This window comes from Nycticebus coucang, chromosome 11, assembly GCF_027406575.1.
Source record: "Nycticebus coucang isolate mNycCou1 chromosome 11, mNycCou1.pri, whole genome shotgun sequence".
In the NCBI taxonomy this organism is placed as follows: domain Eukaryota; kingdom Metazoa; phylum Chordata; class Mammalia; order Primates; family Lorisidae; genus Nycticebus; species Nycticebus coucang.
The window spans coordinates 41,652,601-41,680,567 of NC_069790.1; the positions used below are offsets into that span (position 1 = coordinate 41,652,601).

General features: G+C 34.2%; 1 protein-coding gene across 2 annotated transcripts in view; it reads left to right on the forward strand.

Annotated features, from left to right (window-relative positions):
- The window catches only part of SNX13 (sorting nexin 13), a 176,109-nt gene that overhangs the window by 56,938 nt on the left and 91,204 nt on the right, over positions 1 to 27,967 (forward strand). For both annotated transcript variants that reach the window (XM_053609451.1, XM_053609453.1), the window contains exons 3-7: positions 3,798 to 3,900; positions 5,529 to 5,618; positions 6,946 to 7,067; positions 27,098 to 27,219; positions 27,316 to 27,417. In XM_053609451.1, the coding sequence (XP_053465426.1) occupies positions 3,798 to 3,900; positions 5,529 to 5,618; positions 6,946 to 7,067; positions 27,098 to 27,219; positions 27,316 to 27,417 (539 nt within the window). The remainder of the gene's footprint in view (positions 1 to 3,797; positions 3,901 to 5,528; positions 5,619 to 6,945; positions 7,068 to 27,097; positions 27,220 to 27,315; positions 27,418 to 27,967) is intronic.

Consider the following 27,967-nt stretch of genomic DNA (forward strand, 5'->3'; position numbering starts at 1 on the left):
GTGGCCTGGAGAATTCATATAAAAGCCTGATTTTCCAGTCTTTTCTTTATAGTCATTTGGTTTACAGTGTTTATGTTTTCCCATAAGTTGATAAACTTTTACAAGGGAAGTTTCATAGTTTATTATAGCTTCTTTTGCAGATAGGAATTTTAAGAAAATGTTAGAAAATGTACAGACAAGTAAGATGTTTGTTACTTGAACACACTCAACACCAGCATAGCTCAGCCAAAATGAGTATTTTATTATTAATGTGTGTGTATGTATTTATATGTTTATGTAATTAGTTGTAGAATGAACGCAGTTCTTTATTTTCAAAATGTTGACTCCCAGATGTTTGAGGAGCTTTTTGAGCCTGTAGGATTAGAGGATTTAAATGAAGGGAATAGCATATATAAATAGTGGCTTAGAGAGATTGTATAAGACACTGAAACATTGGATTCTGAATATACTTACCACCTAGCACCTCTTTTGGAGTACAGATTTGAAAGTCATGTTGTCATTTTACAGAGAACAAGTCACTGTTTGTTGAATAAGTATGAATTACATAATACATAAGTTGAGTAGTTATGTCAGAGACTCTATGTAAAACTATTTTATGTTAGATTTAGTATTTTATGTCATTTGCCATATGATACTAGATATGATACTATGGACTAAAACATTTAGACTTATTTCAGTCATAAGAGTCCGGTACATGGAGTTCAGTGCCTTTTTATTGAAGATAAAGATGTTTGGAGACCTTAGAGATGAGCAGCCAAATGGGCTTCCTAATTATTACTCCTCAGTCACAAATTAAGGCAATAGCATGGCTGAAAAGCTGCATGGTTGTACCTTTCTCACCTTTCTCCCAGAGGATAAAGGCTACTTTATCAAATGAAAGGAGATTATTTGTCTTGAGTTGATTTTCTGAAAGAGAGAAGTTTCTTTTTTTCTTTAAAAAAAAAAAATTTTTTTTATTAGAAACAAAAACCTTGTAAAGGATGAACAAATGAAGATAAATGCATTCATAAAAGGAATCAGACAATTGCTACATCAAAATATTAAGCAATCATAATAATGCAAAGAAAGTAACATTCACATTTTCAAATAAGAGTATGTCTATTATAGAATGCTTTGACTCTGAGATTCAGTATGGAGTCATCAGTTAACTTCTTTTTTTTAAGTATCAAAAAATAGACAACCAATATTTATAAATAAAAGTAAAAGATACTTTCAGAAAAACAGATAATGCTAAGTCTTGTAGACAATAGAAAAAGAAGAAATACATCAAATTCATTCTACTTGATTTGGGTACCCCTGATATTAAAGTTGGAGAAAATATATTATTATAAAGGAGAAATTACAAACATATGTCACTTATAAATGAGGATATAATATCCTAAACAACATATTAACATGTTGAGTTGAAAATTAATGTTTAAGTAATATACTTTTTTCAAAATTAAAAACAATTTATGTGAAAATTAGTCACTATTTTCTTTTCTTTTCTTGTTCTTTTTTTTTCTTCTTTTCATTTCCCTCAGTTCTTTTTAATTTCACTAATTAAGCCCTTGGAAAGCGCAAAGGAAAAGGATTTCAGAATATTTACTAATACTTCCAAAAGGGAGGATATTGAAGCTTTGTAGGCAAAGGAAGGAGCCCTTGGAAGGTAGAAGGGTAGAAAATTACTTCTCTTTAATCAAGCTGCTCCATATAGTATTTGGGGAAGAGAGAGGAGTGATCAGTTTATTCATTTAAAGTCATGAGAATCTTTGTTATTCCCTTTTTGAACCTTTTAATTTATGAAGAAATAATTTTTAAAAATCTTTTAAATGCTTATGAAGTTCTGTAAAAAATTTTTAGGTAAAGTGGAATACAGGGAGGTGTGGCAGAGTTACTATAAAACTCTTCAGACAGTGTTACTGAGTCATGTTGTGGGGTCTGAAATTTCAAGTTCATAAGTTGACCTGAAGTTGTGTCCAGACTCTGTTGATCTCCGTGCAACTCATTGCCATGATAAGGAGATTTCTGCTTATACTATCAGGTCACCCAGAAGCATTCCCAGGTTACTCAGTATTGGTCACTCAACTCAACAATTATGATAAGTTCCTGAGTCAGATCTTTCTTATTTTGGTTCTAATTATGAAGAACAATTGTCCCTTTTTAAATGTAACTTAGTATAGTTGAATGCCTTATAAATTTAATGAATAAAAACAGGCTTTTAATGATCAGTTTTTAGTAACATGATTACATTTCATGTATCAAAAATAATTACTTAGTTTTAGTATGTTTTCTAATTTTATAATATAAGTTTTAAGGATGTATTTTTTTCTTAAAATGGAAGTTTGAAAGGAAGTGGTACATTTTCTTGTGGAAACTCTTCCTTTGTTTTTTTGCTAATAAAATTAACTTTTAAGTTTTTAAGTTCTGCTATTTACCCATCTAAAATGTCGAAAATGTATTTATTTTGCTTATTAGTCAAAGTTAATCCCTATTTTTTAATATTAAGATAATTTTTGGAAATAAAATAATTCAGGGATTTTTTTGTTTTTATGGGATACTATCATTACTATATTATGACTGTTTCATGACATTCTGTTTTATTTGTTGTTTTGTGTAATTATCTGTAGCACCTGTTTTTACTTACATGTTATGGTTTAAATTATTAGTTTCTTTGTAAGATCAGACTGTTCTTACCTTGCCTTCCTACTATTGTACACTGGTGAACAAAGGCTAACCAGGCTGCTTCATGTTAATGATTTTAGAAATATAGTGTTAATATAAACATTTTATTGTATCTGTAAATGTGCTTAATAACCAGACAAAACTGAAATATAGGGCCAACTTGAGTCTTAGTAATAATATCAGATATAACACAAATGAAATTTGCCAGTAATTCTGAGGCCAACCTTTTATAAACAAGTTAAAAACAGAATTAATGATGTGAACCTATTTGATTTTATCTCTCTTCTTTATTCCCCACCCCCACCATTATTGTGGTACCGAAGACCAGTGAAATGCAGGTAGCCAAAAAAGCAGAGGCCTTTGAGAATCTTCCTTTCAGTAGTTGAGAACTAATAATATTTATTTTTCACTGTTCTCTTCTTGCTTCTACAGTCTTTGAATTATTATAAGATTACTATCATGTAAAATCATTGTAAGATTAAAAATTTTTGGGGGGGTAGATTTCTAGCACTTAGCTTTATTGGTAAATTTTAAATATAGGAAATAGTGATAATATTTAGTTAATACTATAGTGAAGTAGTTCTCAGAGTTTATCTTACCTCAATCCTATAATTGCTTTAAAAAATAATTAACCTTTTTGAGATACATTCATTATTTTCTTAATTCTAGCCTTAGCCAAACTGAAGTTAGGTCATTTTTCCCTTTATAACTTTTGTTTATTCTGTATTCATAGTGCAAATTAAATTAGTATTAATACCTCGCTTTAATTAGTTAACATAGCTATATAATTAGGTAATTTAGCTATAGATTTAAATCTCATTTCTCTTTACCTTTGGTTATTAGATAACCTAGGATAAAGGAAGACTGATTTTTCTCAAGTTTGAAGATGTTGCCTGACATTCTTTATGAAATATATTTGATTAAAATTTTGGAAAGTACAAAATGCTTATAGTTGCTTTAAACTTAAGAATACAACAAAATCTGTTAATTTCTTGCTTTCCCAAAGTCACAAACTGACTTTTTAATAAATGATAAGCCATTTTATGAACTCTGAAACACGTGATTGGAGATAGATATATTGAATTACAAAAAAATTTTGCTTTTATATCTATGATTAATTTTTTTTCCCCTAGGGGTTTAGTGGTTACTTTCCTGTTTGGAAAAACAAACTCAGAGAAGTACCTAGAACAGTGTGAACACTCATTTCTTCCTCCACCATCAACTGGGGTTCCTAAGGTAAATAGTGTGAAGGAATATGAAACCTCAAAGTCTAGTTCTTTGCAACAATAATAATGTGATCATCTATGTATGGCTCGACAGATTTTCCTATAATTCTTTAATGCTCACTGTAAAATTTATGAGATATTTTTCAATCAGGCTTAGAAAATACAGGTAAGAAGTTATCTTGAAAACTTTTTAGTATCAGATATAAAAAGTGGGAATATAAATTTGAGGAAAAGATAGAAATTGTTTAGTTTGAGTGTTTTTCCCACTGTCTTATACATAGAATTTCAAAGCATCATGCATATAATTTGTACAAATGTCAAGAATATTCTGTTTTGAATGAAATAAATTACATAAGAACTAAAGGGGGAAAATGGACACTTTAACTACTTTTAAAAACATAGCTGGCAATTAGATTATGCACTTTCTTTAGTTTTAATAAACAGGCCAAATTTTTATCATCTTGATCTGTGTGATTTTTCCATTTTTTTCAGTATCATACTCTAAATAAAATTAAAATTGGGATTTGGGAGGTTTTATCTTGTATGAAGAGAGACAAATGGCTTAGAATTGAGCCAGTAACTTAACTTTAAAAGTTACTAACTTGTTCATTATATACTAACATGTAGGAGATGTAGTGATAAAGAGTGTACAGTTTTACATTAATGAAGTAAAAGAATTTAACTCCATCTCACTGCCTTTTGTATTGATAAACTAATTGTTTTTAATACTTACAACTTTTTTATGATCTGAAACTCGTTCTTCATCCTTTAGGACTCCTGTTAATGTGTATTCTTTGAATTTGATTACAAGTTGTAATGAACCATTTTTTTAAACAATTTCTTAGTTATTTTTAGTGTACATTCACTTGAGTGATACTTACAGAGGATGGGGAATATTTTAAGAATTAAGATTCTTACTAGTAATAAATCTAGTCAAAATGACTTGTCTTTATAATCTATTTTAGAAGATGGTATAAAAAATAGTGATTTTTGATTTACTATTCCCAAAATATGACTTATACTGTATAAGTATGTTTTTTGAAAAAATATCTTAGTGGTTTCATAAGTTGAAGCATGTATTTTTATATTTGCTTTGGTTTATATTTTTGACTTAAGACTCTTGTACTTTTCATTGTTATTTTTAGGCCACTGATCTTTCTGAAGACTAAGATGTAGAGAAATATATTTTCCTTAATTGCTAAAAACCATTCCTAAATAAAATCAATTTAAAAATGTATTCATTTTGTAACTGGTATACTGTTTTGGGTTAGGAAGAGAGAAGAAAAAAGAAGAGTATCTAGTAAAGATGGTTATTTATTTGACTCACCTGTAACAATTTTATATGTTAAAGTTTGGTTGTAATATGGCAGTGATACACCTCTACTTTTTCAGTTGTCTAACATTCTGAAGTTTGCTGATTTAATTGAATTTTTGAGGATAATGATTTATTTTCTGGGTGCCTAATTTTGTTAACTTGAGAAACAGTGTTTGGTTTATATTAGAGTCTCAAGAAATGAGGTTATTTATTGTCTTAAAGATAGTGAAGGGAAGTTGCAGTGAGTACTCAATTTGAATTAAACTGGTGAGATTTTAAACCAAGAAACTATCAGTAAGTAAAATATTATGGTTTCTTTTAAGTGCTTAGAAGAAATGAAACGGGAAGCCAGGACTATTAAGATTGATAGAAGATTGACAGGTGCCAATATAATTGATGAACCTCTCCAGCAAGTGAGTTTCAGTATGTGGTATTTGAATTCCATTTATTGTGTGCCATTCCATTTATTGAAAATATACTATGATGCTATTTGCCATTTCATTAATATACTATAACTTTATGATAATGTTATTTTTGCATTTTGTACTGGAAGGTGCTGCTTTATTAACTCACTTATAGTGAAGTGGTTTATTTAATATGAAAGCCTTTCGATTGAATTTGCATTTAGAAAAAAGTTTTTTTTTTTTTTTTTTAGAGACACAGTCTCACTTTATTGCCTTTGATGCGGTGTCACAGCTCACAGCAACCTCCAACTCCTGGGTTTAGGCGATTCCTTTGCCTCAGCCACCCGAGTAGGTGGGACTACAGGCAACCACCACAACGCCTGGCTATTTTCTTATTGTAGTTCGGCCGGGGATGGGTTTGAACCCACCACTCTTGGTATATGGGGCCGGCGTCCTACCAGCTGAGCCACAAGCGCCGCCCGTAGAAAACAGTTTTTATTGACATATTTGATAGCTTTTATAATAATTTTATAGTTAAAATGTTAGGTTTTTGCTGATGAACAAGCTTAAGTGGCTTGGTAAATGAACTTTTTCCCTATGTTTTGTTACTTTTTAAAAATGGAAATAAAATATGTAATTTGGTTCAAAATATTCTAAAATTAGAATTAGGTAGGGTTATCTTCCCCAAAATATTTTCCATTGGTGTTTGTTTTATTTGAGTATGTGATCATTATAAAAATGTATACTTAAAAATTTTAATGTTTATTTTATAAATGAACTCACATTTGGTTTATCTGATTTGCCAAAGTTATACCTTGAATTGTTTTATTTGCTCCTTATAATCTAAAGGAATACTATTGGCTTTATCAAAGGTATTAGTAAAACTAGTAAATTCCTATATCATTTTGTAATTAGATTGCAATGGATCTGATGATATAATCTTGGAAAAACTGAGTGTTTTTGAGAATTAGGGTCCACCTGCATTACTTCATTTCATTCCTTCAAACTGATAGAAATTCTTTATTATAGCATTGAAAATTTATTTTTTAGGTAGACTCTGTCTTGACTTAAATTTGGGTCTAAACTTGGCCACAGATAATGTTTTAATTTTTTAAAAATTTGGACAATGGGTTAGTTGGGATCCAGAGTAATTTAAAAGTTTTGAAATGGTTTTTAGCATGTTGGTGCTTTTGTAATGAAGGCAGATATTTAACACCACAATTTATTATGCAGAGAGTAAATATACATTGGCAGATAATAATCTAAGTTTTTAGTTTACCACTGTTACTTTTTAAATCCTAAAATGTTATATTTTTTCCCAATATTTTTGTTGTAGGTTATCCAGTTTTCCTTGAGGGATTATGTCCAGTACTGGTATTATACACTAAGTGATGATGAATCTTTTCTTCTTGAAATTAGACAGACTCTTCAAAATGCACTCATTCAGTTTGCTACTAGGTAAGGACCCAACATTGTATTTATGCAGAGAAATTTAGGTGTATTTTTTATACCAGTAGGGGCAATAACTTTCAAGTGGGAGAGTACTTGTTTCTTAAAAGGTAAGTAGAATATAAGATTATTATTGTAATAACAATTATAGAACTGGAATTTTTAAAGCCTTTAAATTATTCCAGATTTGAGGTTTTTGTAGAATACTTACCTTGAGTAAGCCTTCTTCTAGTCTTGCCAGATTTTTCCTCAGGGTCCAAACTGGCTTTTCCAATCTTTTACCTCACTAATTGAAAATGCTTCTACCCCCATATACTCTATTTGAGTGCAGTAGAAATGGATTAATTTCAATAGAATTGCTCTTCCCCAGTGTAGTTTTCAGTATAACTGTTCTCTTAACTTTGGCACTTACTTTATGGAAGTCCTCTTGGAGGAGAAGGAATGAAAGGAACAATAGAGAACATCGTTTATTATTTTTTTTTTCAGAAGAGACATATATTTTGATAAGTTTAAGAAATTTTTTTGTGAGATGTAGCAGAATTCTTGCTTTACAAACCAGGAAGCATACAGTATTTTATCTTATATTTTTGTACTTAAGTTACTTGATTTTTTTGCTTGGGGGCTATCATATCTATTTAGACTATCTTGACTTTCATTTTAATTTTTGAAAGGTTTTAATTTCACAACATTTATGACAGGGAAAATGCTCTAAAAATTATTTTTCAAAGAAAAGTTTTTTTTGGATGAGTTTGCAGGCTTTTTTTTTTTAATTAGAAGATTTTGCTACTCAGCATACAGAAAGATTTATCTACAAGTCTGTATTTTTAAGGCAGAATGCTGCATACCATGGTTATGAGTATACTCTGAAATTTGAAGGTGTTGTTCCTTCTTAGGAACAGCTTCCTAGCCAGCTTCCTAGCCAGCTTCTTTTCCTGCCACTTAGCTTCTTTATTCAATCTTGTGATCCTGAGAATCTTAGAGTGCTTTGCCCTGGGGCCGTTACTGTGTGTTTTTCTGTGTTAATAGGTATTTCCAGCTCATGGTGCCCTCTCAGGATCTGTCCTCTACAAATCAGTTGATCTTAAAGTTTTAGATTGGGATTGGGGGATGGGACGTATTTCTCAACTTCAGATCATTGGGGAGCCCTGCAAAGATTCATAGTTTGAATAGTAACCTTAGTTTATAGAGACAGATTTTCCCTCTGTCTCCATTATAATTAGCAGCAAGCATTTGCAGAGTAGCTAGCCATGAAAGAAAATATTACCATGAGAATGTGACCACCTCTCACTCCCTACCATAGGAATGTGACCACCTCTCACTCCCTACCATAGGAATGTGACCTTTTGTAACTGTTCCAGGAGATAGCCCCAGGAGCTGCAGCAAATGTTTACTATTAAGCAAATATTTGACTGTTAGTCTTGTCTTAAGACAGTTGAATAATGAACCAGAGTTGTTCTTATCTGGTTAGAGCCCCAGCTGTGTCTATTCCCTCTTACTTTATTGTTAGAGCCCCTGGCATGTCTGCTATTCCCGCCTACTTTGTAGTTTTTGCCTTTATAAGCTTGTAAAAACTGCTGTGCGGGGCTTGACTCCTCGGCTTCTAAAAGAGTTGTGGGTCAAGCCCCGGCATGCAGGAATAAAAATCCTCTTGCGTTTTGCATCAAGCGACGTCTCTTGCGGTTGATTGGGGTGGTCAGAGCTCCGGGCAGAGTGGGGGGTTCTGCCCCAAGTCTTTCAGCCAGAACTGCAGATGCAGACCCACTGTGGAACACAGAAAATATAATTGGTATAATCAAAGAAGATCAGAAATTGGATTTTTTCTCTTCTATTTCATATGCAATTTTATTGAGTATTAGATATTCTTTTAATGAACTCTTCTGAATAAATTCTTCATTCATTGCTTTCTGTAATAACACTATCCTAATGATTTTTTCATTGAAACAATGAGAATAAGAAGAATTCATTATTCTTGCACCTGCCTGTTTAAAAGTATATTAAAGTGTAACATATTTTAGACCTGGCAGGAGGTTTGAACTAGTAATCTGAAGACTTAAGTTTGTATTCTGGCTCTACCATTTAGCTGTGAAACTGTGAGGAAGTGTTTTAAACTCTTGTGCATGGTTTTCCTTATATGTAAACTAGGTATAATAATACCCGCCCTGTTCTGCATTCCTCATACGGTAATTGTCAGGGTCAAATTCATCTATTCATTCAACTCATATTTTGGGCCTATTTTATACCAGCCAGGTGAATAATGCCCTTGCTCAGTGGAGTGAAATGAAAATAATACCTGTGACAACGTTTTGAAAATTGTGAAAGAATTTAGAAATTTAAGTTTTTGTGCCATCCAACACCCACAATTTCACTGATGAGGAAAGCTAAGTTCTAGAAACATTAAATGGTTAGTCTAATGTTATCCAGTGAGTTAGAGTTCAGTTAGAATCAGATTGTTACTAACATCATCTATGTTTTTTCTCCTATTGCCATGAAATATTATGATCTAGGTTATTCACCTTATTCTAGTTTCCTGTCCTCTCCCAGTATTGCAGTTCTTTACCTATTTTTGATCCCCTATTCACTCTTCTTTTTACTTCATGTCTAAAGTTTTTCTGTTTTCTTTCTATAACATTCTGTGCTATTTAGCTGAATAAATAGTTAATATTTAGGTGATTACTGGAAAAGCCAGGTTTCTTCTATCCTAGGATGATCTGAATTTACGTCTTCAGCTGTTTAAGTTTTTGACAAACTATAAAAGCTGATAATAACTACTTCAGGACTGCTTTGAGACTAAAATATTTTGTCAAGTAAAGCCTTTAGCATACAGTAAGACTAAGTAATTGTTGATTTATATCTTTTTGTGAATGACTTTTCTACATTGGTCTTTTATATTACTACGAAAATATACATATGTCTTAGCAGAGGTTGCGTGACTTTTTCCAGTGCCAGTATCTTTAGGTCTGTTTATAGCTATTAAAATACTTCCTTAATCCTTCTGTCCTGTGTACTGTGCACTGTGAAGCATGTGACAGCAGCATTACTTATCACTCCTATTGTTCAACTCAGTCTTTTATAGGGCTCTCAGCAGGGATCCATAAACCTGAAAATGTGTATGGGTTTTTTCTACTGAGTGCTTCCATAGATTTGATTTTCAAAAAGGGCTTATGAATCCAGAAAATATTTTGAACTATTGATTTCTAATGTTCATGTTTATTCATCAAGCTCAAGAAACAATTAGAGTATGTCGGCATAAAATAAAATGCTAAGTTTTGAGTAAAATAGGAAGAAAAGGACAAGGGTCTAAAGTCCTAGATTTGAGCTCTATTACTTACTAAGTTTTGTGGCCTTGAATGGACAAAACACATACTTTGTTTTGATCTGGGACTAATAACACATATTTTCTTAACAGGTTGTTGTTAGGATTAAATGACATCACATGTGAAGGGGTACTTTGTAGCAATAATACCTTATGCATTTTAGTGTTGCTACCTGTTACTCCAGTGGCAGTTTGGTGAAGGATACTTTCCTTAAGCTCCTTTGAGTTTTCCTTCTCTAGGGAACATGGGTGTGCATTTAGCCTGGAACTTTAGGGGAAGGAATGTTCGATAATTTATTTATTTTTATCCTCTCTTTAAATAAGACATTATGACATAACATAGAGAGCCCTGGCTAAGTGTAGATCTGTATTATAATTCTACCTCTGCCATTAAGTTGCAGTTGTACCTAAAATAAAATTTCTGAAAATTGCTTTAAAACATTAATACTTGCAGCATTCTCAGAGTTGTAAGGGACAAATGAGATGATGTGGGCAAAATGTTCCATAAAGTATTCATCAACCAATAAATGACATTTTGAGCAAGTTAGTTTCTGGGCCTCCATCATCTGGCACATAGTAAGTGTTCAGGAAGTGTTAACTTTGCTGTTACTAATTATTGCTATTGCCTATTATTTTCTTAGGTTATGTACATAGATTCTTTACCTAGTCTTAGCTTTTTTTTTGCGAGAGGGAGGGAAAGCTGGGAAGACAGAATTAAGGCACATGAAATGGGGAGAAATAAAATAAGTCATATGTGTGGTACTGAAGTAATTCGTCATGTAGAGACAGTGTTAGAGTAACTGATGAAGATGTCATGGGACAGAACTAGTCTTCAAGAATAGATATATTTGGATAGATGGAAATGGAGGACATGTTAGGAAACAAGAACAGTATGAACAAAGTCCTAGGAAAGAAGATAAGGATAGTATGGTGGATACTGTAAGGAGATTTAAGTGAGCAAGGAACCTTATTGTTGCTCTTGAAAGTGAAATATGGTTAGCAAATTCCTCCATTTCTAGTCTCTTTAACCTCAAGATTAGCAGAAAGTCAATATATTCATTTTTGTAAAAATTTGCAGATTAATATAAGGGTACAAATGATTAGGTTTGTTAGGTAAAGTCCAAGTTGTAGTTGAGCCCTTCACCCAGGGGGTGTGCTATATACCCTTACATTGTGCCCATTAAGTAAGAGTTTAGCAATCTGCTTCCATCCTCTCCCCTCCTTCCCACTTGGATTTGTGTTTTTCTCTCATGTGAGTATGTAGTTGTTTATCCGTTGGTTTCATGTTAGTATTGAGTACACTGGATATTTGGTTTATCATTCTTGTAATACTGATTAAAGAGAATGTTCTTCAACTCTATCCAGGTTAATACAAAAGGTGTAAAGTCTCCATCTTTTTTATGGTTGAGTAATATTCTATGGTACACACATAATACAGCTTATTAATCCATACACGTGTTGATGGGCACTTGGGTTGATTCCACATCATTTTGACAACTGTGAATTGAACTGTGATAAAAATTCTAGTGCAGGGCGGCGCCTGTGGCTCAAGGAGTAGGGCGCCAGTCCCATATGCTGGAGGTGGCAGGTTCAAACTCAGCCCCGGCCAAAAAAAAAAAAACACACACACACACACAAAAATTCTAGTGCAAATATCCTTATGATAAAATGACTTTTTTTCTTCTGGGTAGATACCTAGTAATGGGATCATAGGATCAAATAGAAGGTTTTAGCTTTGAGGATTCTTCATGCTTCTTTCCAAAGAGGCTATATTAGTTTGCAGTCCCACAAGCAGTGTAAAAGTGTTCCTTCTGTCCACATCCAGGCCAGAATCTGTAGCTTTGAGACTTTGTAATGTGGGCTTTTCTCACTGGGGTTAGGTGATAATCTGAGGGTGGTTTTGATTTGCATTTCTCTAATGATTGGGGATGATGAGCATTTTTTCACGTGTAGCTATTCATCTGTCTTCTTCAGAGAAGGTTCTGCTCGTGTCTCTTGTGCACTTAGAAAGTCAATATATTTTAATGCTACTGTGTTCCTTCATGAGGGGTTTTCCCCCAGGGTGAGGAGGTCTAGATATCTAGGATCCAAGATTCACTGGCCATGCTACTAATGATGTAACTGTTTTTGGAAATGATGGTATATATTCCTTAACCATTTTCCTACTACATTTTGCCATAGAAATAATGAAAATAAATTATACATTCCTAGACTCATTAAAGGCAAATATAACTCAAATAGTGGACATTTGCAAGAGTAAATAAGTTTTAGTAAGTTTAATACTCTTTAGCCATTTTATATACTTTGCCATTTAAAAACTTAGCTCACAACTTAATATTACTTGGAGAGATAAATTAGTGTCATGTTTATTACAGCATAGCAAAAAACAACGTGAATCCATCTACAAGTTTAAAAGAAGAGGAAATATGTTAATGTTTTCATATCTGTAGAATAGACCAGGGGTAATAAATACATATTTATATAATTCACAGACGTGTCACTTACCTAAACTCAGTGGCTTTAGCAGCCTTTATCACAATCCATTTAAGAATTCTGTGTCCTCTTACACTTTTGGCCTAGGTAACACTGATCTGTCTCTCTGAATTTGCCTATTCTGGGCATTTTGTATGTGTGAAATAATATATGTGTTTTTGTGGAACTGGTTCTTTCACTTACCATAATATTTTCAGGGTTCATTCATGTTGTATGTGTGTTAGTACTTACTCCTTTTTATTGATGAATAATATTCCATTCAGCTGATAAGACCTGATGAACAAATTTTACGTATCTGTTCATCAGTTGATGGAAATTTGGGTTGTTTCTACCTTTTAGATCCTATGAATACTACTATGAGCATTTGTGTACAAGTTTTTCAGGGACAAATGTTGTTCATTTCTCTTGGATATCTATCTAGGAGTGAAATTTCTGGGTCATGTGGTATTAGTCTTTCGAGGAACTGCAAACTTTTTCAAACTGGCTATATTTTCTTACATTCCCTCTAGCAGTGTAGGCAGGTTTGTGTTTCTCCACATTCTTAACAACAGTTAAGTTTTTGTTGTCTTTTTTTTGTTTTTACAAAAGCTCATAGCTAACATTATATTGTCTCTCTTTTATTGTAGCCATCCTGCTGGGTATAACTAGTGAAGACAATGCTTAATATCATAGTTTATGGTTTCGATTTGCATTTTCCTGATAGCTAATGATTTTGAGCACCTTTTATGTATTGGTCATTTGTATGTGTCCTATAGAGAAATGTCTATTTAAATTATTTTACTAAATAGAGTTTTATCTGACAGTCATACACGTTTGTTTGCTTTTTGTCCAGGGCTGCTTTTGTGCTACAGTGGCAGTTGACTAGTTGTGACAGAAATGATGCAAAGCCTGACATAGTTGCTAATTGTCTCTTTTGAGAAAAACTTACCCCTGGAACAGATAATTTTGTAACCATTAAAATATGTAATAAGCATTGTTAGATATGCAGGAATTATATTGGGATTGAAATCATACAAATTAGTATATGATATATGATTTCAGCTATATGAAAATTATAAATAAGTGCATAAATAGCTGAGACATTAAAAAGAAATACACTAAAATATTAGTGGATTGTGAGTTTGTTGCTGTTTGTTGATAATTCAGAAAAACTAAAGGGAATTATATTTTAAAAAATAGACATATATTACTTTGGGTGCCTGGCTCATACCTGTAATCCCAGCACACGGGAGGCAGCCGAGGTGGGTGGATCGCCTGAGCTCATGAGTTTGAGACCAGCATTAGCTAGAGTGAGGCCTCATCTCTAAAAATAGCCGGGCATTGTGGCAGGCACCTGTAGTCCCAGCTACTTGGGAGGCTGAGGCAAGAGAATTCTTGATCCAAGAGTCTGAGGTTGCTGTGAGCTGTGATGATGCCATAGCACTCTTTTGGGGGTGACAAAGTGAGACTGTCTCAAAAAAAAAAAAAAGAAAGAAAGACATATATTACTTTATAGCCAGACATAGAAACATTTAGTAATCAGCAATAAAGATATCTAGAATGACTTTTAAAAATAACTCATTTGCCTATTTTCTTTTCTGTTCTTTATGTTTTCATGAACATAATAAATAAGAATTGTTTTTTAAATTATAGATACATGTAAGTTTTTGGAAGTGATCTCGAAACTAATGCTTTATATCACAGTTTATACAAGGTAGAATAGTGAATACTTAATATATACTTGTTAAGTTTTACTTGTGACTTTCATGTTAATTTTTTTCACATAATTTTATATTTTTTACTGTTGGGTCTATGAATGTTTCATTTCTCTGGTAAATTTCATCACTACCCTTGTTTATTAAAATAGTTAATACCATGAGTTTGATTTTTTAATACTTTATTTAACATCACATTTAAGAGGATGCACATTTAGCCCCAGATTTTGTGATTTTTTTTTTTTTTACTGTAGCTTGATTAAGGCTCTTGTTTTTTATACTCAACCCCTGAAATCATGACTATATGTGTGTTCCTCTGTATAAATTCATTATATTTTGAGATCCAAGACCTTCAGATCATCTGGATGTTTGAAATCTTTGAAGCATTGAAACACAGGAGATAGAACCAGACTCTTAAGTAATGTTATTATTGACTAAATATATCCTTTCATATAGTTATACAAAACTACATGCTTAAGTCTTTCTTCTTTTCTACCAATTTGCTTATAACTTTTATAAATGGGGGAAGGTTTTGTTTTGTTATTAAGGCAGAGTAGAGAGAACATTGAATTAAAATTTAAGAAACCTGAATTGTTTAACAAAACCTTGATTTCATTGTGTTACCTAGAATGTGTAATTTAAGTTCTGGCTCTGTATAGGGATTATGATAATTATTAGAGGTCCCTTTCAGTTTTAAAATACTGAGATTCTCTAGACAGGTTGTTACTAATCTTGATTAATTTGTTTTCAATCATACTTTCTCCCAAAACAGTAGGTGATAGTCTGTCACACACCACATTTTGAATACCATTTGTGGAGTTTTTTTTTTAGTCTTACTTTGTTAACTTTGGTAGAGTACTGTGGCGCCACAGCTCACAGCAACCTCAAACTCTTAGGCTTGAGGGATTCTCCTGCTTCAGCCTCCCAAGTGCAGGTGCCCGCCACAGTGCCCAGCTATATTTTTGTTATTGTTATTTTTTAGCCGGCCTGGGCTGGGTTTGAACCTGCCAACCCTGGTGTATGTGGCTAGTGCCCTAACTGCTAACCCTGTGGAGTTATTTTCTAGTGTTTGAGGCTGGGTGTGGTGGCTCACACCTAAAATCCTAGCACTCCAGGAGGCCAAGACAGATGGATTGCTTGAGCTCATGACTTCAAGACCAGTCTGACCAAAAGCAAGACCCCATCTCTACTAAAAGTAGAAAAACTTGCTCTTCAATCTTTGCATCCTTCTGGTCCTGTACCAAAAGCACTAATGGAAACCCTAGTCCAGAGGCATGGTAACTTAAAGAGCAAGAGGAAGTGAAAGGAAAATTAGGGCAAGGAAACAGATAAAAGAAAACACTCATGAGGAAGAATCAGCAGAAAAATCCTGGCAACATGAAAAACCAGTCCAGAGCACCCCCCTACCCCCAAGGGACCATGAGGTAGCTACTGCAGTTTTTTACCTATTAAAAAATGTTAGAAATGACAGAAATGGAATATAGAATGTAGATGATGAAAACCTGTGGGATACTGCAAAAGCAGTTCAGAGGGGAAATGATGAAGGAAATGATGGAAACAAGGAAACTGCTGATAAAGTGGAAAATAACCAAAAGGAAATACAAAAACAAAATCAAATAAGAGGTGAATGATATGAAGAATATAGAAAGGATACAGCAGAGCTGAAGGAACCGAAGCAGTCAATAAGGGAACCTAAAGATGCAATAGAAAGTATCAACAATAGATTAGACCATGCAGAAGAAAGAATCTATGAGGTAGAAGACAAAGCTCTTGAGATAACTCAGAGAGTTAAAGAGGCAGAAAAGAAGAGACAGAAAGAAGAACATTCAATGACTGAATTATGAGACTTTATGAAGCATTCAAACATATGAGTTATAGGTATCCCAGAAGGGGAAGAAGAATGGCCCAGGGGAGTGGAAGCCATACTAGAGACTATTATAAATGAAAATTTCCCAAATATCACCAAAGATTCTGACACACTTCTTTCAAAGGGATATCGGTCCCCAGGTCGCTGCAACTCTAACCGAGCTTCTCCAAGAGACATTGTGATGAACCTGTCCAAAGTCAAGACAAAAGAAAAGATTCTGCAAGTTGCCAGGAGTAAATGCCAGTTGTCCTACAGGGGCAAATCCATCAGGGTGACTGTAGACTTCTCTAATGAAACTTTCTAAGCAAGAGGACAATGGTCATCTACCTTTAATTTGCTTAAACAGAACAATTTCCAGCCCAGAATTCTATATCCTGCTAAGCTAAGCTTTAAAATTGATAGAGAAATCAAATCATTTACTGATGTACAAACATTGAGGAAATTTACCACAAGACCAGCAATACAGGAAATACCTCAGCCTGTTCTATACACTGACTATCACAATGGATCAGCAGCAAAGTAAGAACTCAGCAATTAAAGGACAGAACCTAACTTCCACAGTGATGCAAAAGATAAAACTAAGCAATGGACTCTCACAAAATAAGATGAATAGAACACCACCACACTTATCAATTATCTCAATAAATGTTAATGGCTTGAATTCCTCATTCCCCCATTCCACACAAAATAAACCTCAACAGGATCAAAAGATTTGAAAATTTATCTTGTATCTTCTCAGACCACAAGGCACTATAAAGGTGGAACTCCAACAAAAACGTTCAACCCCACACAAAGGCATGAAAATTAAACAACCTTCTATGACAGTTAGGTGCAGGAAGAAATAAAAGGAAATGATTAACTTCCTTGAGTATAACAACAGTGAAGACACAAGCTACCAAAACCTGTGGGATACTGCAAAAGCAGTTCTGAGAGGAAAATTTATCGCTTTACATGCCTATAATTGAAAAACAGAAAGAGAGCGCATCAACAAACTTAAGAGCCATCTTATGAAATTGGAAAAAGAAGAACAATCTATGCCTAAACCCAGCAGAAGAAAAGAAATATCCAATATTAAATCCGAGATCAATGAAATTGAAAACAAAAGAATCATTCAGAAAATTAATGAAACAAGGAATTGGTTTTTTGAAAAAAATAAATAAAAGAGATAAACCTTTGGCCAGAGTAACTAGAAATAGAAAAGTAAAATCTCTAGTAACTTTAATCAGAAATGATAAAGGGGGAATAACAACTGATCCCACAGAGATAAAGAGATCATCTCTGAATACTACCAGAAACTCTATGCCCAGAAATTTGGCAATGTGAAGGAAATGGATCAATATTTGGATTCACACCCTGTCTTTAGACTTAGGAAGAAATAGAGCTCCTGAACAGACCAATTTTAAGCACTGAGATTAAAGAAACAGTAAAAAAAATCTACCAACAGAAAAATGCCGTGGTCCACATGGCTTCACACCAGAATTCTATCAAACCTTCAAGGAAGAGCTTATTTCTGTACTTATTTCTGTACTGCATAAATTATTTTTAAAAATTGAGGAGGAAGGAATCTTCCCCAACACGTTCTACGAAGCAAACATCACCCTGATACGCAAACCAGGAAAAGACCCAACTAAAAAGGAGAATTTCAGACCAATATCACTCATGAATAGAGATGCAAAAATTCTCAACAAAATCCTAGCCAATAGGTTACAGCTTATCATTAAAAAGTCATACATTGTGATCAAGTAGGTTTCATCCCAGGGATGCAAGGCTGGTTTAACATATGCAAGTACATAAACATTTCCACTGTATTAGCAGAGGCAAAAACAAAAGACCATATGATCCTCTCAATAGATGCAGAAAAAGCATTTGATAAAATCCAGCATCCTTTTCTAATTAGAACTGAAAGTGATCAAAGCTATCTATGACAAACCCATAGGTAATATTTTACTGAATGGAGTAAAACTGAAAGCTTTTCCTCTTAGAACTGGGACCAGACAAGATTGTCCTCTGTCACCATTTCTATTCAACATAGTGCTAGAAGTTCTAGCCAATACAATTAGGCAAGACATGGAAATAAAGGGCATCCATATGGGAGCAGAGGAGGTCAAACTCTCCCTCTTTGCTGACAATATGATCTTATACTTAGAGAACCCCAAAGACTCAATCACAAGACTCCTGGAAGTCATAAAAAAATATAATAATGTCTCAGGATATAAAATCAATGTCCACAGTCGTAGCCTTTGTATACGGCAATAACCGTCAAGATGAGAAGCTAATTAGGGACACAGTTCTTTTCTCCACAGCTTCAAGGAAAATAAAATACCTAGGAATATACCTAACAAAGGAGGTAAAGGACCTCTATAAAGAAAAGTGTGAAATCCTAAGAAAGGAAACAGCAGAGGATATTAACAAATGCTCATGGTTGGGACGAATCAACATTGTTAAAATGTATATAGTAAAAAGGAATCTACCAATTCAATGCCATCCCTATTAAAATACCAACATCATACTTTCAAGACTTGGAAAAAATGATTCTTCGTTTTGTATGGAACCAGAAAAAAACCACATAGCAAAGGCAGTTCTTAGTAACAAAAACAAAGCTGGGGGCATCAGCATACCACATTTTAAGCTGTACTACAAGGCCATAGTGGTCAAGATAGCATGGTACTGACACGAAAATAGAGACATAGATATTTGGAATTGGATGGAAAACCAGGAAATAAAACTAACATCTCACAACCACCTAATCTTCCATAAACCAAACAAGAACATACACTGGGGGAAAGACTCCCCTATTCAATACATTGTGCTGGGAGAACTGTATATCCACATGTAAAAGACTGAAACTGGACCCACACCTTTCTCCACTCACAAAAATTGATTCAAGATGGATAAAGGACTTAAATTTAAGGCATGAAACAATAAAAATCCTCAAAGAAAGCAGAGGAAAAACACTGGAAGATATATCGGCCTGGGGAAAGACTTTATGAAGACGACTGCCGCAGCAGTTGCAACCACAACAAAAAATAAACAAATGGGACTTAAACTGAAATGCATAGCTAAGGAGATGACAACCAAAGCAAAGAGACAACGTACACAATGGGAAAGGATATTTGCATATTTTGAATCAGACAAAAGCTTGATAACTAGGATCTGTAGAGAACTTAATCCACATGAAAAAAGCCAACAATCCCATATATCAAAGGGAAGAGACATGAATAGAACCTTCTCTAAAGAAGACAGACAAGTGGGCAACAAACATGAAAAAACGCTCATCATCCCTAATTATTAGAGAAATGTATATCAAAACCACCCCGAGATACCATCTAATCCCAGCGAGAATGGCCCACATTACAAAAATCTCAAAACTGTAGATGCTGTTGTGGGCGTGGAGAGAAGGGTAGACTTTTACGCTGCTGGTGGAGACTGCATACTAATACAACCCTTTTGGAAGGAAGTGTGGAGAAATCTCAAAGCACTCAAGCTAGACCTCCCATTTGATCCAGCAATCCCATTACTGGGCATCTACCCAGAACGAAAAAAATCCTTTTGTCATAAGGACACTTGCACTAGACTGTTTCTTGCAGCTCAATTTACAATGGCCAAAATGTGGAAACAGCCTAAATGCCCACCAACCCAGGAATGGATTAACAAACTGTGGTATATGTACACCATGGGATACTATTCAGTCATTAAAAATGGAGACTTTACAGCCTTTGTTTTAATGTGTGAAGTGGAACACATTATTCTTAGTAAAGCATCACAAGAATAGAGAATTATGAATCCTATGTACTCAATTTTGATATGAGGATAATTAATGACAATGACACAGTTGGGAGGGGGAGAGCAGAGAAAGAAAGAAGGAGGGAGGTGTGGGGCAAAGGAAGAACAGAGACAGGGAATGGGGGAGTGGGGTCTTGGTGTGTGACACACCTTTTGGGGACAAGACACCACTGTAAGAGAGACTTTACCTAACCGATGCAATCAGTGTAACCCAGTTTCTTGTGCCCTCAATGTATCCTCCACAATTAAAAAAAGAAAAGTAGTTCTTTAAGGACTCTTGAAGAATGGAAACAAGTAAAAGATTTTATGCATTTTAAAGACTATATCCCTTCTAGTAGTGAATTAAGAGGGGGATTTAGTGTCTGATTCAGTGGTTGAAAGAAGAAGGAATTTTTCTTTCATAGATAATCTACTTGCTTGTTTTCTCTTAACAAAAAATGTCTGGCAGTTTAGCAAAGCCCTCTAATGGAATAAAGCTTTTCTCAAAATCACTTCAAAGGTGTTTGTCACCTCTGGCTCAGTGAGTAGGGCGCCTGCCCTATATCCCGAGGGTGGCGGGTTCAAACCCGGCCCCAGCCTAAACTGCAACAAAAAATAGCCGAGTGTTGAGGCGGGTGCCTGTTGTCCCAGCTGCTTGGGAGGCTGAGGCAAGAGAATCGCCTAAGCCCAAGAGCTGGAGGTTGCTGTGAGCTGTGATGCCACAGCAGTCTTACCGAGGGCAACAAAGTGAGACACTGTCTCTTAAAAGAAACTAGGAATTCTATTATATTAATGTTTTTTTTAATTTCTGATTTTTTTTACATGGAAGATAAAGACGTTATGTAGAAGATTAATATAGAAGATAAAGACATTAAATAAAAGATTAATATGTGTACATATTGTAATTCTATGTGATTATTGACCTTATTAACATACTTTTTAAAAAGCCTTTAATGGGCGGCGCCTGTGGCTCAGTGAGTAGGGCGCCAGCCCCATATGCCGAGGGTGGCGGGTTCAAACCCAGCCCCCGCCAAACTGCAACCAAAAAATAGCCAGCTGTTGTGGCAGGCGCCTGTAGTCCCAGCTGCTTGGGAGGCTGAGGCAAGAGAATCTCGTAAGCCCAAGAGTTAGAGGTTGCTGTGAGCTGTGTGACACCACAGCACTCTACCGAGGGCAGTACAGTGAGACTCGGTCTCTACAAAAAAAAAAAAGCCTTTAATGTGTATACTAGGATTTTCTGGATCTGTGTGTGTACATGTGTATATGTGTACATTTGTGTACATATATAGCACACATACATGTACTTATACATACACACACAGTATATAGTGTACTTTACGTATTGTCACTGTTTTAAAATATGGTCTTAGTAGCCTTTTTTTTTTTGAGACAGAGTCTCACTGTGTTGCCCTAGGTAGTGTGCTGTGGCGTCACAGCTGACAGCAACCTCAAATTCTTGGGCTTAAGTGATTCTGTTGCCTCAGCCTCTCAAGCAGCTGGGACCACAAGTGCCTGCCACAACACCCAGCTGTCTTTTATTTTTTTGGTGCAGTTGTCGTTGTTTAGCAAGCCCAGGCCGGGCTTGAAACTGCCACCTTCTGTGTACGTGGCTGGCACCCTACTCACTGAGCTGTGGGTGCTGAGCCGTTAGTAGTCGTTTCTGTGAAAAACTTACGTTGCATCAGAAACATAACATTTATTATAGGATTGTTTCTATGGGGAAAAGCAAGTATTACTGATAATTTTGACATAAAGCACCTTTTCTAGGAAAGTTTTCTGCCATGAATTTGAAGATTGCTTTTACTGCCTAATGGTCACCCTCTTCACTAGTCAGGCAAGTCTATAAGATGACCCTTGAATATATGTATATTTATATATACCGTGCTCAGTCACCTCTTTACTCATTCCTATCTGCTTTCTTCTCCCATGTAAATACTATTTATTCATCAAGATTTAAGTGTAGTCTCCTTAATGAAGACTCTAAGTTACAGTGTATTAATCTACTTATTTGTGTGTGTGGTTCTCCAGCCAAAAGTTATTTTGGAAATGGTACCAATTCTGTACACTGTAGTGAAAGCTCTCTTAACTGATGTTTAGCTAGGTAGTGTTCTCCAGTCCCTCTGTGACTGATATTCCTAGCATTATGGCTAGGGTAATAGACTGTTTCCCATTAACTTTTGTCCAATTTTGTTTCCACCTTTTGAGTTTTAGGCTTATCAAAAGTCAGTTGGGTCTTGCCTGAGCCCCACCTACAGAAAGTCTGATATAATTAATCTGTGGTATGACTGAACATTGGTAATTTAGAGAACACAGATGATCAAAGCTGTATTTGTTTCTAAGTCTGCTCATCATATAGTTTAACTCAACTTAGATTGAAGAAATAAGAGTATGGTAGGGTAGTTTCTATGAAAAGTTACTTAATTTGGAATTTTTCAAAGCTGGTTGAATTTTGTGTGCAAAGTACAACTATGAAATGTTGAGAGAAATCTTAATTACATTCAGATTTGTTCACAAATGTCTTTAGTTGTCATAGTATTTTAAAGAAACTGGGAACTGGATTTTGCAGTGTTGGAACAGTTTGTGGTATATTCACTATAGAAGCACATTGATAGCACTCAGCAGAACCTTAGTTAAAGAAAAGGTCTTAGTCCTACATTGAAAGATTTATATAAGTGAAAATGAAATATATCTATAACTTCCTTTTTTGATCCAATATTCACATTTACCAATTGGCCAATTACCTTTCTGTAAACTTTGTGTGTGTGTGTGTGTGGGTTGCTTTATTTAGTTAATATATTGGTAGTCATAGACTCAAAGCTATACATGTCCTTGGAGAAAACAAACCCGAAAATGTTGTAATTTGCTCAGATTCCTAGCTAATGAAATGATGGGTCTTTACTCAAATCGTGGGCTTCTGTGCCTGTCGAGTGCTCTTTCTAGAAATATTGTTTATGGTGTTATTTTGTATTACTGATGATGAGCTCTACACTGTTTAGCATAGATGGAACAAGTGAGGCAGTTGATGTAATATTAATACCAGTTTCAGCTATGTGTTTGGGACATTTCTTGCTATTTTAAGGCATTGACATTGAGTAGCCTTGGAGTAAAAAGAGCTTCTCAGTATGTGTTCTTTTTCACTCTTTAAGAAACAACTGTTGGTGGCGCCTGTAGCTCAAGCAGCTAAGGCGCCAGCCACATAACACCAGCTCTGGTGGGTTCAAATCTGGCTCAGGTCTGCTAAACAATAACTACAACCAAAAAATAGGCGTTGTGGCGGGCGCCTGTAGTCCCAGCTACTTGGGAGGCAGAGGCAAGAGAATTGCTTAAGCCCAGGAGTTTGAGGTTGCTGTGAGCTGTGACACAAGGGCACTCTACCCAGAGCGATAGGTTGAGGCGCTGTCTCAAAAGAAAAAAAAAAAGGAAATTAACTATTGTATGTGGCCATTCTCTAAGCACCTGTTCTAAATAGTTCTCTGATCCTGAAAGAGGGATCAGTAAATCAATAATGTATTGAGTGCCTTCAGTATTCATTGCTTAATAACTGGAGGTAAAACTGTGAATAAAACAGCACAGTTGGCTTTGGATCTGGTGGTATGCATGTAGTCCCTTGAGCTCAGAGTTGGAGACCGCTGAGTGTTATGATTTTGTCACTGCACTGCAGCCTGAGTGACAATTAAATCCCAAAAGTATTTAACTGTAAGGTGTAAGGAGGGAGATAGTTTATGAAGGGTGCCATGTAAAATTGATGAACTCTGAAGTATAAGTTCATAATAGTGTATTTGGGAGTATAAGTGGGAATAATCTAGCAAATATAGGTAAGAAAAGGGAAGTTTGTAGAGAGTGGACACAGTTCTGAGCAACTTTGGCAGAGGACTAAAGTGAGAAGGGGCATATTTGTCAAGTGGAATGAAAGCCAATGTAGCTGCAGAATAGAGAAAGAATAAGGTGAAATTAATGATGAGGATGTAAGCAAGGGCTCAGGTTTGCCAGATCTTAGAGAATGTATTTGGGCTTAAACCTAATAACAACAGGGAGTTAATGAAGGACTTTTAAAGCCCTCATTTTATACTTTGGTTTCATACGTAGATTTCTAAAAAGATAACTCTTAAGTGCTTTAGGGCAGTTGGAATGGGGGGAAGACAAGAGTGGACGTGGGAGACCTATAAGCAGGATGGTGACCTTAGATATAAGGACAAGCAAACTTTATGTTTGGAGAGGTATATTTTATAGTTTTGCTTTGCTTTTCTGCTTTAGTTAAAACTTCATTACTTGTTTGCATTTCTAGTTAATCTTAATTCTTTCTTGCAGCCATTCTGTGATGATATAAGCTTCAGAGGCCTAGTATAAATTTTATTAAACCAGGTTATGGTTGATTGTATCTCTTATTTTCTTGATCACATAGGAAATATGCTCTCTTATCTTTAAATTCAAGAAATGACAGCTTATTATTAATGAGAATAAAAATGAAATATCATTAGTAGATAATTAATAACCCAAGTGTTTTTACTAGAATAGGAATCATGTGAGGGAATATTTTAAACAAATTGAAAAAGCTTTGGGTGTGGGCTTAGGTTAGAATAATTGGTATTAAGAGTTCTAATAAAGAGCTATGCAGTGGATTAATCAAATTAGCTTCTTTACTAGATTTCTTATGTAAGTGTGGATAATAATAGAATGTATTACATAGTCATGTAGTAGATGTATTTCATAATGAATGATTTTAAAAAATTAATATTCACATTGCAAAGATCACACACCATAACCTTTGAAAATAATTAACTTTTGCCAATTTTGTTAAGAAAAAGATTACTAGAAATTGTTATATATATTCTTCTAATTTATAAATGGGAAACAATGTACTATTATTATTCTTCCTAATATTGTGAGTTCTTTTGAACTGAAATTTAAATTTATTAAATTTGCATATAATCAATGGAAATGAATCAAGTAGAAGGAAAATAATGACCTTGGGTAGAGATAAAGAATGTCTGTTTTCCCTACCCTCAACATGTATCTTCATTGAAAATATAAAACTATATTTAAAATTTTATGTATTTGCATTACTTGATAATTTTACTCATTTAAAATGTCATTACATCATCTATAATGAGTTGAGATGGATGTAAAATGCCTTCTAAAATTGGAAAATTTTATTTTGTTTCAAAATTTTAGTAAATTACATAGTTTTGTACCATGAAACAGAATAGATGTAACTTGAAAGATTATATATTCTGTTTTTTTCTAAATTTGTTAGATGAAAGTTTTATGGATTGAATGAGCTAATGGCAAAGGAGTCTAGAGCCTGCTAGATTTAAGTTTTTATTTTAGGTTTTATGTTGAGACTGAATATTGTTACCAAGTTTAATTATATACTTATATGCATGGCTCTTATATTCTGAATAATGTTAATTGATTCTTCTTCAGATTCCTCAGCTCGGAGATATCTTTTTATGTTAATTTGTTTTTGCATTCATGTTCTTACAGTTTACTTTTTCTTTTCATTTGTATAATAAACCATAGTTGTTGCTTTAAAAAAATTAGTATATGAGTATTAATAGTTTGTGTTTTTATTTGAAAACTGCCATCTATTATTTTTTCAATGCCATCACCATCTTTAAAATTTTTTTTCAAAAAATGACAGTTAATCAGATTAGCTTCTTTACTAGATTTCTTATTATGTAAGTGTGGATAATTTTCATAATGAATTGTGATGTACTTTTTTTGTTTCCCTTATTGCCCAGCACCTTCATGAATACACTCTTTGTTTTCTACTTGATGTGTTCCTAAAGGGGTAAATGAATTTTAGTGCAATTTTTAAAAAACAGCATTAGTAAAAATATTACTTGATCCCAGGAAAGATGTAAATTGTTTTTGTGTTTTATGTTGTATTTGTTTTCTGTTTCACTGGTGTACTAAAAGCAATATTTCTGGAGGTCTGTTGCATTTGAGATAGAAGACTAGGTAACTTTGTAAAATTAGTGATCATCTTTTCCACGGGTATTCTAGCTATTTTACATCATTCTTAAACCATTTCTGTGAGATAGTATTTCTAATGGTCATTTTGTTAAGTGATGGTATATGTTAAAGGGTATGATTTGCTACTATATGTAAATTAGCCTGGCTCATACCAGAGATATTTGATTGAGAACTAAAAAGAAGAATGTGGAGAATTCAGAAAGGGTTCAGAAGAAACCAAGAATTGGTTGAAGCACTCCTTTAAAAGCCAGCAAAGGGCCGGATGTGGTGGCTCACGCCTATAATCCTAGCACTCTGGAAGCCCAAGACAGGTGGATTGGTTGGAGACCGTCCTGAGCAAGAGCAACACACCCTCTCTAAAAAAGCTGGGTCTTGTGGTGGGCATCTGTAGTCCCAGCTACTTGGATGGCTGAGGCCAGAGAATCTGTTGAGCCCAGGAGTTTGAGGTTGCTATGAGCTACAACACTACAGCACTCTTACAAGGGTGACAAAGTGACACTCTGTCTCAAAAAAAAAAAAAAAAGAGAAAGAAATAAAGACCCCCCCACCCTCGCCTCAAAGCCAGCAAAAATACTCTGAATCCCTTATGTATTCTTATATTGAGGAATTGTGCAATATATGTGTTGTTAAACTCATTTCAGAACTACCTGGAAAAAAATTAGTTTCTTTTTCTATTTTAAGCATTTAGATAGTACTCTTAAGCTTGGTACATAAAATAATTCAAATAATATTGTTAGGAGACTTAGTGAAATCGATTTGATATACTTTGGATTTTATAAAATCGTGCTAAGATGTAATAATAATTAATGAACAAAATCTAAGTATGAATTTATAGTCTTTGCTAATTATGTTGTCTGTCAGTAGTCATTAAAATGAACCTTTTGCTTTGGCAAAGCATATATATAATGTTTTTATGTAATATGTTTTCCATAAGGTCAAAAGAAATAGACTGGCAGCCTTATTTTACTACACGCATTGTAGATGATTTTGGCACACACCTGCGTGTATTCAGAAAGGCTCAACAGAAAATAACAGAGAAAGATGATCAAGTGAAAGGTAATGAATGTCTTTATTCAATTTGAAAATTAGCATTTCAAAACCTGTTTTCCTTAATCATTTTGTATATCTCAAACCGTTCCTTTCTTTTTTTAGGTACGGCAGAAGATTTTATAGATACCTTCTTTGAAGTTGAAGTTGAAATGGAGAAGGAAGTTTGTCGGGATCTAGTGTGCACTTCTCCCAAAGATGAAGAAGGTTTTCTTTTCACTTTTAACTCTTTTGAGAATAGTAACTCGTTAGAGACAAGTTAGGAGAACCAGTAAATGAATAAGGATGAAATCTATATTCTTATATAGGACAGGTAGTATAGTAAAGGCACCTTTTATTTTAATTTTTAACTCTCAAAAGTAGTTTCTAAATTTTTTTTGTCTTTAGTGTCATCTTTAAAAATTAACCTGTCTTTTTTTAATGTAGCAAGCACAAACATTCTACAATTGAAAATTTACATTTTGATATATAAGCAGTCCCCAGGTTAGATTCTATAGGTTTGTTCTTATGTTGAATTTTTATGTAAGGTGTAGAACAGGTACAGCTGCCCATTACCTATAATAGCCTGTGTTTGTAAGTGCAAGTCATATGTCAGTTGGATGTTTGTAATTTGGAGATTAACTATAATAGCCTCTGTTCATAAGTGTGAGTTGTATGTAAGTCAGATGTTTATAATTTGGGACTCCCTGTATAGTAATTTCTCTTTGTGTTTTTATTATTTTTACTTTAATAACATACCTGCTACCCTAAAATATTT